General features: G+C 47.5%; 1 protein-coding gene across 1 annotated transcript in view; it reads right to left on the reverse strand.

Annotated features, from left to right (window-relative positions):
• The window catches only part of ROGDI (rogdi atypical leucine zipper), a 475356-nt gene that overhangs the window by 235421 nt on the left and 225648 nt on the right, over nucleotides 1-14287 (reverse strand). Inside the window, exon 3 of the mRNA XM_069646031.1 lies at nucleotides 10749-10831. Within this exon, the coding sequence (XP_069502132.1) occupies nucleotides 10749-10831 (83 nt within the window). The remainder of the gene's footprint in view (nucleotides 1-10748; nucleotides 10832-14287) is intronic.

The raw sequence follows: 14287 nt of genomic DNA on the forward strand, positions 1-14287 counted from the left end.
GGTTGGGTCGTGCTGGCTTATATAATCAGCCCCCATGGGGTCATCATAATTGATCAGTGACAAATCCCCAGACTCTTACAGACCCAACCTACAAGTTATCAGAACAAGCAATTGGTAGGTAACCCTCAAAGATAGTTGTAGCAGTCAACTTGTCGGGCTCAGTGGTAGTATTTTCAGCGTTATCAGAGTTCACCGAGGTTGGTTTCACTGTTGGAGAAGGGCCGGCACTAGCCCTCTTATCAAGGAGGACCATTTTAAAAAGGTGTCCATTGCAAGCACCCCTTCCACAAGTTCGTCAAGCGTGCCCTCAAATTTTCTGTCAGGTGTTTGTGTCATTTGTTTTTTTCTGCATTTTCCCTACATATAATCCTGAATGGTTTATGACTTTTCCTTTTCCCCATATTAAGAAAAGTATGAGCCAAACTTCAAAGTGTTCAGAGCAATTCAACCATAAAACGGGCTCAAATCAATAATTAAAGGGCAAAAAAAACACAAGATAATATCAAAAAGTGTTAAGATATTAAAATGTCCAAGCAGTTAGTTCATATGAGAGTAAGGAACTCACTCAAATAGAGTTCAAAAGAGATGCTCAAAGAAGTTTGCGCAAACACCTTTATGGTAGTATATGCCATGATAGCATGGTATAAAGTGATAATGTGGTATTGAGCAGCATATATAGAATATAGGGGTTCAAAAGGGATAGGCCCAATGTCACCCCCTATGTTGAGTGGTTAGTAAAACTCCTTAGCTGCAAAATGTCATGTGCAGCAGGGGGGTTGGAAGGGGCAGCAAAGAGCCCCTGTTTGCTACCATGTACCAGAAGGTAATCTCGGGTGGGGGGGCACAAATAAACAGCACCAAATGCCACATACCCAAGAGGATCACATCAGTACAGTATCAATTGTCCAGTTGAAGCCAGATGGAAGCAGCCTTTTCAGTACAGTTCCGAATCAAAGTTCCAGCGCCAAGTCAGTCCAGTACTATGGACCAGTCATGGTAAAGCTCCAAATTATTGGTTCAGATGTGAAATGGTAAATATAAAGTCTATTAAAAACCACAGACGTTCAGATTCAAATGTCTCGGTAAGCAAAAGAAAAGTACAATGGTTAGCAAGAACGAGAATACGAATTAGAAAAATCAGTTTTGCATAGAGGTTTGAGTCAAAGGTAGCCAAAGATAGCTAAAAAGGGCAGCATTGTGAAAGGTAATTTAAAATGAATACAATCTTGTCCCATGTCCCCTTTCCTCCATACATATAGGAGTTTCTGCAGAGCGGGGACATGTCCGCAGCCATAGCAAGCACAAGCGTGGTTCTTGGAGAGTGTGCTGTAGCAGCCCACATGCAAGCAGCGTGACAATGCTCAGATTACTGTCTTTCACTCCTCCCCACCCCCCCCCAGCTCCTGATCCGCCAAGAGGGCCTGTCTGACATTTAGGGTGATCGACGGCAAGCAAATGGAGGGGACATTGGACTAGGAGTACAGTAGTCACTACAGCGAGCAACTTTTCTTTATGCCTACATCTCAACTCCTTTCCTTCATACTCTAACCCAAGGAGGATGGAATTAAATTGTAGAAAAAACCTTCCTGAGGACTGTGTCCGAATTGGGCATCAGCCCTGGAGCTGGAATCCAGCACACAATGTTTGCAAAGTCTGATGGAGAGGCCCATGAGGCTGCCTTGCATATGGCCTCCCATGGAACATGGCGTTCAAAGGTTACCGCTGTACTCTTTGGTCTGATCAAATGGGCATACAGACCTTGATGGCATGTCTTGTACTGTACTTCAGAAGCATGGGAAATGCAAAAAGAAGAAATTACGTATCAGTAATGTTCTATGGGTCCTTCTCCCGCCGATTCCTCATACGACAGAGATCCTTCCAGCCTCAGCTGCTTATAAACCTTTTCGACAGGGGGTTTAATATGACTTTATATTGACCGTCCCACTCGTCGGCTCCAGACAGGACGTTGGACATATACATTAAGCCACCACACCCCTGTACCTCAGATCCCCATCACCACCCCCGTTCCCCCGCCCTCCCGAGCTTAGCAGCTGCGGAGGAAGAATGCATAGGATTCGGTTAGAAAACAGCCCAAAAGTTTTTTGGTGTGTTTTGTGAGGAACAGAACCATACTGGAAGCCATTTGCTGACAGTACTAACACAATGGGGCATCAAACTGCCCAACACCTAATCGCCTTAACCTCGTCCCATTAGAAGTAGGAAAACCAGATATACACAGCAGACCACTTTCATAGTTGGCCGGATGGGAGGGTGATGAGGAATCTGCATGATAAGAATCCATAGAAAGAGCAGATACCTCATCAGATAGACTTCCAAAGCAGTAAAAAGTAAAAGTACAGAGGCGGGATGAAAGCCCTCTGACAAGGAAGCACTTCAACACTGCTCTGCCAAATTAAGTGTCCGAACCACATGCCACATTCAAGCAGTAATGCTTGGCGAACTTGCCGAGCAACGTCACTGCTCAATATATTTCCTTCGCTGGCACACCCCTCTCAAATGGGGATGATGCTGCCACCACACCCCTGGTGGTCGACTGCACCCGATGCCTGGTGGCAGACCATTACCTGCTCTCTGATAACATTCTGCGATGCAGAGAGTTATCCGCCCAGAGTGGGTCTGCTTGGACACAGCCGGCCCTTTCCTGGACAGAGGGAAAGCCACAAAGAGTTGGTTATGCCTAAAATCCGTCGTTCTAGCCACATACAAGCAGAGTGCCCTCTTAGGGTCCAGCCTCTACAGCCTCTCCATCCTTGGAAGTGATGCAAAGGAGGATTGAAAGGAAAAAAAAAAGCAAATCAATGCTATGGGAAACGTGGAATTCAGAAACCACATTCAGCAGAAATTTAGGGCACACCTTAAGTGAAGCCTTCTCCATGAAAAATCTTACGCAAGGTGGCATGCAAGAGAGCCTGAAGCTCACTTACACGTCTTGCTGACCTAATTGCCACCAGGAAAGCGGTTTTCAGAGTAATCAACCTGCTAGGGCATGACTGCATGGGCTTAAATGGAGCTTGCATCAAAAATGTCAAAACCAAGTTGGCGTCCCAGTCCGGAACCAGAAACCGAGTAGGCAGAAACCTATTTACAAGGCCAGATATTGAGTAATTACTGGGATCGTGAAGTAAGATCCTTGATCCGGAGATGCCAACATTTCCTTGACTGTGCCCATCTTAAGGCCTGCGGAGGCCAGTGATGGAAGGAACTCCATCACTGTAGTGGTGGGACACGTGATGGGGTCTATCCTGCATTCCCTACATGCCTCAAATCTTCACCACCTGCACGCATACAAATTTCATAGACGGTCTGTGTGCAGCCCGTAGCACCTCAAGTACCTCTTCCGGGAGGTCCCAATCACCATACCTCATCCTCTCAAGAGCCACGCATGTAGGTTGAGGGATTCCAGGTTCAAGTGGAGCACCCAAACATCCGGCTCAGATAGGAGGTCCGGCCGTCGAGCGACCTGGAGACGTGGACAGATGGTCAAGTCCAGGAGTTCCAAGTACCATGCTCTCCTCACCAAATACAGGGCGATCTAGATCATGGTGGCTCGAAAGCTCCGCAAACTCTTGAGAACCCACTCAATCAGGAACGCATTCCCCATCGCACCCTTGACTGGAAATTCCCTCGAATAAAACTGTTTTCATTGCGTTGGTCTTCATGGAAAACAGACCCACTGTCCTGAGTACCCCACTGTGTGAAGATGTTTGAGAACTTCCTGGCACACTGCTCTGCTTACTCAGAGGGTCCGCCAGCCGGTTCTCCACTCCAGCTAGGTGGACAGCCAAAGCAGAGATCCAGTTCTACAGCAACCAGAACCATAGCTGCAGCACCTCCGTGCACATTGGCAGAAACTGAACACTCCACCTTTTGATGTAGTGTATAGCCACTGTGTTGTCCGTCAAAATGAAGACATGTTGCCCTTGAGGGAGGGAGCAAAGGCCAACCTGATCGCCCCTGCACGTCCAGCCGGTTCATATGCCACTGGCATTCCAATGACCAGAGGCCACTCACCTGCAGGACCCCACAGTGAGCGCCCCAACCCTTCAAGGAAGCATCCATGACGACCTGGGCTTGGAGCCATGGAGGCCAAAATGGTTCCCCCACCATTATGTTCTCTGCTGACCCACCAAGAGAGGTTGCTGGTCACAGACCTGGACACCTTGAGAATGTCCTTCATGACATCGAAGTACTGGGAGCATTGATCGCTCAACAGCCACTGCAGAGATCGGATTTGCAGCCTGGCCTTTGGCACTAGGCACATGCAGGAAGCCATGAGACCGAAGAGGTGGAAGAAGGAAGACGCTGGTAGATTGTTGTGACTTTGGAAGAGCTCAACCATTTGCTCGACACTGGTGTCTTTCTTGGGGGGTGGGGGGGTGTGACAGGTTTACAATCTCAGCACCTATTATTAGGACGGATTTCTGAACTCTGTCCTGGAGGCGCAGAGGTTCAGAAGGCCAACCTAATTACTTGGAACAGGGTAACCTCTGGACAAGCCAGACCAATCAGGGTAGCGATCGCGGCGGTCAAGACTAGGTCTCAAGAGGGGTGAGGGTGACTGAAAGCCCGCAATGAGCACACAAAGCAAGGACACTTACAAACTACTCCAAACAGGCGTTATATTAAAAATATATACACATTTATTCCAAGGCCTTTGCAACAATGACCGTAGCGAGAAATCACAATAAAACTAGTAAACCAACACATACCAAACCAATACAATATATATACAAATACAAACGAGTCTAAAGCGTTAGATGCACGAAATGTGTAGTCCACCTAGAAGGAGAGGAAAACAGGCAGTGCGAATAATAATTAGACCCAGTCCGCCTTCAGCGGCACCTAACTAAAAGGAAGTCCAAGCCCTACGAAGAGTGGAGCCTTGTGCTCAAAAGTACCTGCACACGCTGGTGCCAACGGGCAAAAAGGGGAGTCTCTTCGAGGGAATCAGGCAGTTCAGTTCGGTGAACAAAAGAAGAAGAACAGAGTTCCGCGACTCAAGCACAGCCTCCACTGTGGGCAGAAGCAGAGCGCGAGTACGGAAAGGCGTGCTGTTTGACACAGCGGGGAAAAGCTATGGGCTCCTGCAGGAGGGCGACCAGTTCCTAGCTATGCTACTCACCGGTCCCCGATGCAAGCAGACCCAGGCTTCTCCGCGTCAGTTTCAGTGCTGGCAGGTTCAGGGGAGCAGGGGACGTCTCGTCGTCGTGTAGATTCTGCAGCAGCAGAGTGGAGTTAAAGATGTCCCAAACGAAGTGAACCCGCACAGTTTGTTACCACAGCAGGGCAACGGAGCGGCCATGTGTATCTCAGCCAAATGTACACTACTCACTTCAGACCTGGGAATGCCAAGTGTACGAATCGTGTGAGAGTGACAAGGACTCGAAATACAACACAACCTGGCGGCGGTTACAGAGCAAGACTCCTGGGTAGGCTGGTCAGTCTGCTGGATGGCCCAGAGACACTTCCGAAGGCTTACGTGCAGGAGATGGTGAAGATGCCGAGAATAGCTGTCCCTGCTATTCCAAGGGTCGAAGTACCAGTACAGGCCTTCTGGTTCGATCAGAGGTAGAAGGGGTTTCACAAGGCGACAGCAGTGCAGAGGAGCAGTCCTTCAGTGGGTCACCAGCAATTCCTCGGTTCAGCCTCGTGGTTGCAGGATACTTGGCTCCTGTATTCCTTTGTTCGTGAGAACTCAGGAGATTGACATGGTAGTGGCGTTTCCAGCCCCCTCTTATCCACGGTTCCCTTCGCGCAAAAACGGAGGGGACCCAATGGGAGATCCGCTCATAAAACACTCACACCATACGTGGACCTATCACGGACCACGGTGGTCCCAGGCATTCATACCACACTAGACTCTCTGGCACCCAGGAAGTGTATTGGGACCAGACATCCCAGCCCACATCCTGGAGGCACACACAAGGCCTGTAGAAACCTGCGAAAGCATCTGTGTTTCGCGGGAAAGTACATGCCCAAATAAGGAAGGCCCCGGGTCGGCTCGACCTGGGGAAGGTGAAGGGGGCAAGACGGTCAGCAGACAGGACAAAGGAGCCTCGTGGTCTGGCCATTTTGGGAGCCAGGCCACAATTTTGGGCTAAGCGCGAGAACCGCGCTTAAAATGCCAAAATGAGCTCAAAAACACAAGAAACGATTGCTGCCACCATTCCCGTCCGCGATTCACTTGCACTGATCATTTACAATCCAAACAGAGTATCTAGGGCCTGTAGAAGGCTAGAGACCCAAGAGAGCAGTAACTTAGCTTACAGTGCCCTCTTGTGTCATGTTGCACGAAAGCTGCAACATGATAAAGAAACTACGGAAAACAGCGTTTCCCAGTACTAACTGTCTTAAGGGCATGTCAGTTTCCCCGTAAGAATGGAGCGAAAGCCCAGAGGAGTGCGGCAGAAGGCTGCACTTCTCTGGCAAAGTCTAGATCTTGGTGAAAACAACAGCAAAAAGTTTAGGGGTTGCCACATGGAAGGAAAATTACCCACAATTAAGAAATCTTTCCTAACACCTATATTATTCTGTTTTACAAACCATGCAACAGGAACAACATATTCAGATGCTACCGTGGCCTGGGTGGTAAAAGCCCAGAGAGAATGGCTCGGTGGACATCACCGGAAGGATTAAGGCAACTATTGGCAACACGGCCACTAGGTCCTAAAGTCGTGACTGCAGAGTTTTATAAAGTCTACTCCCAGTTGTTCGTTCCAAGGTTGCTTCAACTTGATCAGATGTTAGCTAAATGTATACACGCTTAGACAAAGCAGGTTAAATCAGGTGTGACTTCCTACCACGGTTGTATCAGCCAGACTCCGAGTGGTGTTCCAACTCCATACAATACTAAGGTGTGCGCTTAACAAGTACAGCGGATGACCTGCTGGGGCTTAATCATATTGAAGCCTCGGGTTATATTGAAGATAGAATGAATAGATGCCTAGCATGCCCACTCTCCATATTGGGTAGGATATCAATCTTTAAGATTGTGATACTCCCTAAACTGCTGTACTTTCCGATTAAACTGCCTTAGGCTTGCTTTGTTAGACTCCATACCACCACCAGCAAGCTGGCCTGGGGAAAGGAGATTCTGAGAATTAATTGGGAAACCAAGCAAAATTGTTCTGGAAGCCGGGGGCTGGGGTCTCTGATCTGGAACTGTACCATTTAGTTTCCTCAAGTACTGTACGCATGTTATTGGTACAACAAATCTAAATGCCCACTGCTTGTACCTTTAATGAGAGCCTTAAGATACCCACATGTCTCATCTAGTGTCCTGGTGGAGATTTCCAGTAGGAGGAGCTGTGGGATGGACTGCGGATATGAAGGATCGGGCTTGCTGAAGGTTACTGTGATACAAGTCAGATATTGGAGTATGGAGATTAAAAGTCCATGAGGCCAGGGCCCACCATCTGCTCCAGGATGCTGGACCAAGAGACGGTAAGTGGGAGAGCTGCCAGGGCAGCCAGCCCATCCCCCAGCATATGTGTTACGGACTTCAGTGCACAACCAATGACCCTCAACATGGTCCCGGCAGTGTGAACTACAGTTAGCATGGGAAAGGAGGTAGGGAACAGAAAACGTTGATTGTGCTCTGCATGACTACAATCAGTACCCTAGATCAGCAAGATGTCTGCTCACAAGCTGCGAGTTAGGGTGAACAACGCAGTCAGACCAAAGAAGGAGTATGCAACCACTGTAGGCACAGGAGTACCACCATGAAGTCAGGCGAACATGAGAAAAGGCACGGCTGACCCCAAGATACTGCACCACCTTCTCATCCACACATTGTGCATAGCGGCCTGCAAAACAAGTGAGTGCACATAAGGGAAATGTAGTTTACCTTGCTACCAATCAGTGAGCCCTTTTCAGCGTCTTACACAGTTGCTGAGACTTGGAGAAAAGGAGGTGAAAAGAAATCCCAGAAGAGAGGAAAGCAAGGGTGTGGGGGAGAAACCGTCCAGGATAGAGGGGGAGGAAGCACAAGCGAAACACCTACAGGAAAAGAGAGGAAGGAAGGTGAACATAATGGAGAAAAGATAGGAAGCAAAAGAGGTTCCTGCAGAGAGGCTATGAACCAGGATGAACAATCACAGAATGAAAGGAGAGTATGCAGATAAAGGAGGAGAGAAGGAAATGAGTAAGAGGAAAAACAACCAGAGAAAGGGGAAATCCAGATGAAGGAAGGGAGGAATACAAGATCTAGGAGGGTAGAAAATCCTTCAAAAGCCAGGCGAGAGGAAAAAAAGCCACTGGAAAAAAATAGGAATGAGAGACTAGGATAGAGGCCATCAGTCAAAGGCTGGTGGGCATGGGAAAGACAGTTGCCAGACACCCAAATCTGAGCCCACAAAAGGAGCTTTCTCTCACAGCCCTAAGCTGAGAGGAAGAACTTCAAAGAGCAAGAGATGGGGAATGATGAAGTACCCTAGGGTCCATCAGCTCCACACATGTTCAAAACCGGACCCTCGCTGAACAGCATAAGGTACCAGGTGATGGAACACAGTTGCAGAGTCCAGGAGATCTAGTGGGCGATTTCTATGCTGGCACCATCCAAGAAAGACGCTAAGCCAACAAAGGTGGAGATACTATACACACACAAGAGACTAAGTTGCTGTTTCACTCTCCTTGCAAGGCGTTCCTAGGATAAAGAAGAGCAGGAAGGACTAAGGACCACGTTCTTGAAGGAAGACAAGGACTGGGTAAAGCCCAAACCACGTGGTTCACAGAATATCCTATCACTCTTGGTGTACACATCACAAACAACTTTCTGTGAAGAAAAGAAAAGTGACTTGAACGTTTCCAACTTAGCGGATTTGTCGGTTTATCGTCAACCGTGACACTACACAAGCAGTTAGGCATCTCAAGGTGCTTTTCAGCCCAGTGTTTTCTGGAAAAGATTGATTGGTTACAATGTTCATTTGAAACTGCCTTTGTTAATTGCTTTGAAGCATGGGGACTTGTTCAGTTTGAAGATATATTCTGATGGGGAGTTAATGTCCATCAGGTTTAGGGAACCCCAGGCTACCAATGCTGTGTACTCCTTGTGGTATTTAAAACTGAGGAGCACTTTGAGAGGGCTCCTACGAAGTTTTTCCAAAAGCTACACCAGATCGCAAAATACATCAATATATTGTACACTCTGCAAGTTTATGCAGGCCGAAGAGGGATCTAATAAATCCTTCAATGTCTTTCAAGCTCCCTGCTCCATTAGTGAGATACTGATGAGTGATGAACCTTGGCTATCCTCCATGATCAGTGGAAGTCAGTCAGGGGGATGTCAAAAGCATTCCACTCAGCCACACATATAAGCTCATTCACCTTAATTAAATAAATCCATTTTAGCACACTGGTGTGAAACTAATTCTGTTTGTCCCAGACATGGGAAGCAGTTGCCCTAGATTCAATGCTGGCAGAACGGACCTACCCTGGAAGTGCAGAGTACATCCTTTTGAGTAGCAATACGGGACAAAATATACATCATTGCTAGCATTTCCCTCGACAGGTCACCTGAGAGTCGCTTGCTATGACGCCTGACCCACCACAACAATAGATGGTGTTTATTACTAAAATGTTCATTGTGAAAAACTGGCTAAAAGGCCCTGTTACTTCACCCAAACAAGGGTGAAGAGAATGAACCTGGTGGAATGATCATAAAAAGACTTCTGTAATTTGGATTACTTCCCTTGTTTCAGACATTATCTTGCAGGTTTAGCTCAGAACCCAAGATGCAAGCTGCTGTGTTATGTTATGCTTGCTGCTATAGGTTGTGTGACATTTATCTTCAGATGCAAGCGATTCAAGAATCGCCAACATTTTCTTCCCGAAGGAAGCCCATTCCTCCGGAGAGGAACGCTTGGTGGGATAAGAAACCCGCCGACGGGTGAAGTCCACGGATGAGGATGGGGAAGACGACTGATGAGGGCGCTTCCGGAAGTGCCTCGAAGAGGCAGAGGAGTGGTGGGACCCACTCCGGGACCGAGACCCCCTAGACTTACGACTACGATGCGGAGAGTCGCCCCTGGAATCATCTGTCGAAAGCCCAGTGGACCTCGCCTTCCGGGGCTTGGACACCTTACCGACCGACAGCTTCTTCTTACGTTCCCGGAAGGCCTTGGACGTAAGCGTCTGGCAATCAACACAATCATCTGTGTCGTGGGCCTCCCTGAGGCACCAGAGGCAGGCGTCGTGCGAGTCCATCACCGACATCTTGGACCCGCAGTCCCCACACTTCTTGAAGCCCGGACGCGGGGTGGAAGAAGAGGAAGACATCCCGATACACTTCACAAACAAACAGGTTCGAAGAACAGAAAGAACAGAAACTCCAAAGAGTCGAGGCGCGTCGAGATCTCCGAAGCAAACACGTTCACGGAAAAAACGGAACTGAGGCTACGGGCGTCGTGCATCCTACTTATAACATCTGGTGACCTCGGCCGTCGGAGGAGGTCCTCAAGGACGGCGTATCGACGTCATTGACGCAGGCAGATTTTCCGAAGCAGCACAGCTGTGGTGATTACTGTCATAGATATGGAATACGTCGGAGGACCCAATCCCCTTGAAATGTAATTTAGAAGGTAACAGTCTGATGCTGTATTGCAATAAGTATATTATGGCTTTGTTTATTGATGTGATCTGTTAATTTCCTGCATATGACCTTGCAAAAAAAATGTTGACATAAATTTAAGATGTTAAGGCCTGTGAAAAAAGAAATGGGGTCTACTCACGTGGAACTGCCCAAAATAAAGTTTTCCTGCTTGCTTGGACCATCAGAGGATCCTGCTGGTAACGTAAATCGCCGAGCTGCTTCCTGAGCAAAAGACAGTATTGTCAGTAACTGCTACACATAACATGAAAACAGTCGCCCCACGCATCTCTGAAAAAACAACTTTCAGGTACAGTGACCAGGATTTACCTTAACATTAAACAATTCTACACGAATGGGCAGGTTGATTATCACACACATGTCCTGGCTCCAGTTTGCAAACTTTGTCAGTAGAAATTATATCTGTGCTTCTTTTCCTTCCTGTCCTACTTGATTTCATCCTATCCTCGCCTCCTTCCATCAGGTTTGCTTTCTTAGCACCCTTTTCCTTCCTTTCTTTTATACTTTCTCCCTTTCACTTCTACTTCGCCTTCCCTTCCCTTCATTCTCTTCATCTTCCCCAGATTCTTCCATCCTAGTCTCTCCCTTGATGTTCTTCCCTCCTTCCTCTGTCTTTTCCTTTCCTCATTCTTCCGTTCCCTTTCTTATGCATACCATCTTCTCCAACTTTGATTTCCTCTCTGTCCACTTGCCTCAGTTTCCACACTACTTCTCTCTCCACCCCGTCCATTCTTTATTTACTCTATTGTTTGGCCTTTCCTTTGTCACCCGTCCTTTTCATAACTCCCTTTGCTTCCTTTCTCATGTCTCAGCTCTCCTTGTTCCCTTTCTCCTTCCTCCTATACTCTTAAGTACCTTTGTCCCCCATTCTTTTCCAGACCCAGTCCCCTTTCTGTGGTTGCACATGAAGTGATTTCTGTACCATAGATTAAAGCGAACACTAAATCCAACAGTTCAGTGGTTTTTCATACTGTTTGGTGCAAACATACATGCTTCTTTGTTGGTTGTGAAAAAGCATATCAATGTTCCCTTGTGCGGTGTGTGCACACATCACAAATCTCAGAATAATAACTGAGCTTGCACTTGAACCACAGGTTAAAGCCACCGTAAGGAGCCGCTTATTCCAACTTCATATTACCTGACCAATGATGCCCTACCTCACCTTCACTCAGAGAACCATAGCAGTTGTCAATTGTACTCTCAAAACCAGCCTAAAACTACAGCCTCTCCCTTGGATTCCTAAAACAATATACTGTGTGAAGTCAAACTCAGGAGGCAGACAAAAGAATGTCAACAATTGTGTTTTATTTAAAAAAAAAAAAAAAAGCGGCCTATTCTTTCCCTATGGCTAACCTGGATCTTGGCCCCAACTAAAGGAAAGGAATAAGCGGTGCTTGTCAATAAGTCTTACAAACCTAATAGTCCTCCGGCCCAAAAGCCTAATCTAACCCAAATGCTGAGCCCTACAACTAATAAAAAGAATAAACATACATTTGAACAGGTCTCTATAGGATTCCCTTCGCAATGTCTGAAATGGTGGCTGGCTTTTGACCCCCGCCCAAATGTTCCTCGCGATGTTCCCAGGCCTTGTGCCTGGTGGTACAGTTCAAAAATCCAGTACGAATGTCTTAAGTCTTCCTTGTCTTAGGGTAGAACAGTCTTAGATTTGTGCACCTGCACCATGATCACTCTGGTCTGGAGTATGGTTTCTCTTAAGCAACCTCTGGGTTGTATATCTTTCTTCCTCCCCTTCTAGTTCTACTCTCACCCCTTCTTGGGGTTTTGTTTTCCCACAACCAGTCATGAGGTCCTGATACCCTCGCCCCGCTGTGGGCCATTGTATGTCTTATCCCTTCTTGGGGTTGTTGGGCTTTCACCCCACCTATGGCTCTCTGGTTTTACACCGCAGCTTGTGGATTCTTCACCAGACCTTGGGTTTGTGCATCTCCTTGCTTGGTGGTTGTGTGGCTTACACCATGTCTAATGCTCTCTGGTCCATCATCTCACCGTGGGGTTTTGCTGGGTCTTTCCGCCTTGCTCCCTGGAACAGCCATGTACCATGTTTGTCGTGGCAGAGTTCCTCCGAGGAGGCAGGCTTCTCGGCCATGGCAAAGCTGCAGTTGGGCCGCTTTCTGGGTTCCGCACGTCAGTTTGTCACCTCTGCTTCTTAGTCGGGCTGATGCTTGCTGGTTCAATCGGCACTGTGTACGCCGGTCAACTGCGTCTGGCCTGGGCGTTAATTCTCTGGTCGAGCTTAGCTTGCTCCAGACCGTCACTGTGGTTGGCGGGTTCCTTGGCTCCTCCACGTAAAACAGCGGCAGGCTGCTTCCTGAATCCACCTTACATGATGGAGTCTCCCACTGTGGCTCGCTCCGTGGGACTTACTCTTCCTTCTCTTGTGGCGTTATCCTACTGCGTACCTCAGTTTCAGGATGAAACTAGATTGAATGACCGGTTGATTCTGTGTTTCTCATTATGAGGGTCTTATAAAAGGGTTGGGTATTAAATTTGTACCCGATTCTTGCCAATCCGGTGCACATCAAAGAAGAACCCATTTACGTCGCCTTCATGGACTGACCCACAGGTGTTGATTCCGTCAATAGGTCAAGCTCTGGTGGGTCCTTCATTGAACAGGGCATACCAGAAAATATGGTCAGTGTCCTGGTGGACTTACCTGAGCCGTAGTGAGAGCAGGTTGATTGGGGGCCGTACCACAGGTTGATAGTATACGGCAGGGGAGTGTTTTTATATCCCTGTTCTCCTTATACACACACACTTAGAAAATCGCATTGCTTGATGGCCAAGTGGGCGTCCCTCGTTTTGGCTGTAAAACCTGTTTTGGCTTTCACCAAGGATGTGGCTTTTATGGCAAGGACCCCAAATCTAATCACTGCATATGTGAATTTCATGGCCTCTTTGGACAAACGTCAATGCAGCCAAATCAGTGGTAGTTAGTTTCTCAGCTAGCAAGCGCACTAAAACGCGCTTTATGTACACGAGGCCAGATGAAAAGATTCGAGAGCAAGACCAATTTTACCATTTGGTGATAATTTTTGACAAAAATCTTAGGTTTTACGCACGGAACACTGCTGCCAGAAAGATGGCACAAAGTACTGGGGCCCTCACTAAGTTAGTTACTGTCCAAAAGCGAGAGCCTGGGCCAATTATCATGGAAATCTATGCAGCACGGTCCAAGGTTAGTGGTTTACATGGTGCCGAGATTTGTGGCTTCAAAGAGCCACGTACACCACAAGTGGTGGGAAACCATTTCTGCAGTAAATGATTAGGCCTGGCAAACTGTTCTCCAGGCTTTAAATTATACATAGAACTAGGTATCAATCCGATCTCCCGTTCTTGGCTGAGTGCGCCACTTAAGTTGTGGCTATCATTGCGTTCAAACCCAAAAGCTAAATTAAGATCTTAAATGATTTAATGCCCCATTCCCATGCCATAAAGGTCCTGTGTGTCAGCAATCTACCTCCCTGCTAACCACTACCACTGTATGCACCCATTCACAGACTTTGTTCATAGCTTAACTGCCATGTTAAAATCACAAACAGCCATGGCATTCATTTACTTGCTTTACTGCTGCAGTTTTGGACCAAACTATGTTCCATTCCGGGTTAAACCTGCTGATGCATTCTGGTAGATGTATGCTGT

This window comes from Ambystoma mexicanum, chromosome 2p, assembly GCF_040938575.1.
Source record: "Ambystoma mexicanum isolate Mex_15411 chromosome 2p, UKY_AmexF1_1, whole genome shotgun sequence".
NCBI classification, from domain to species: domain Eukaryota; kingdom Metazoa; phylum Chordata; class Amphibia; order Caudata; family Ambystomatidae; genus Ambystoma; species Ambystoma mexicanum.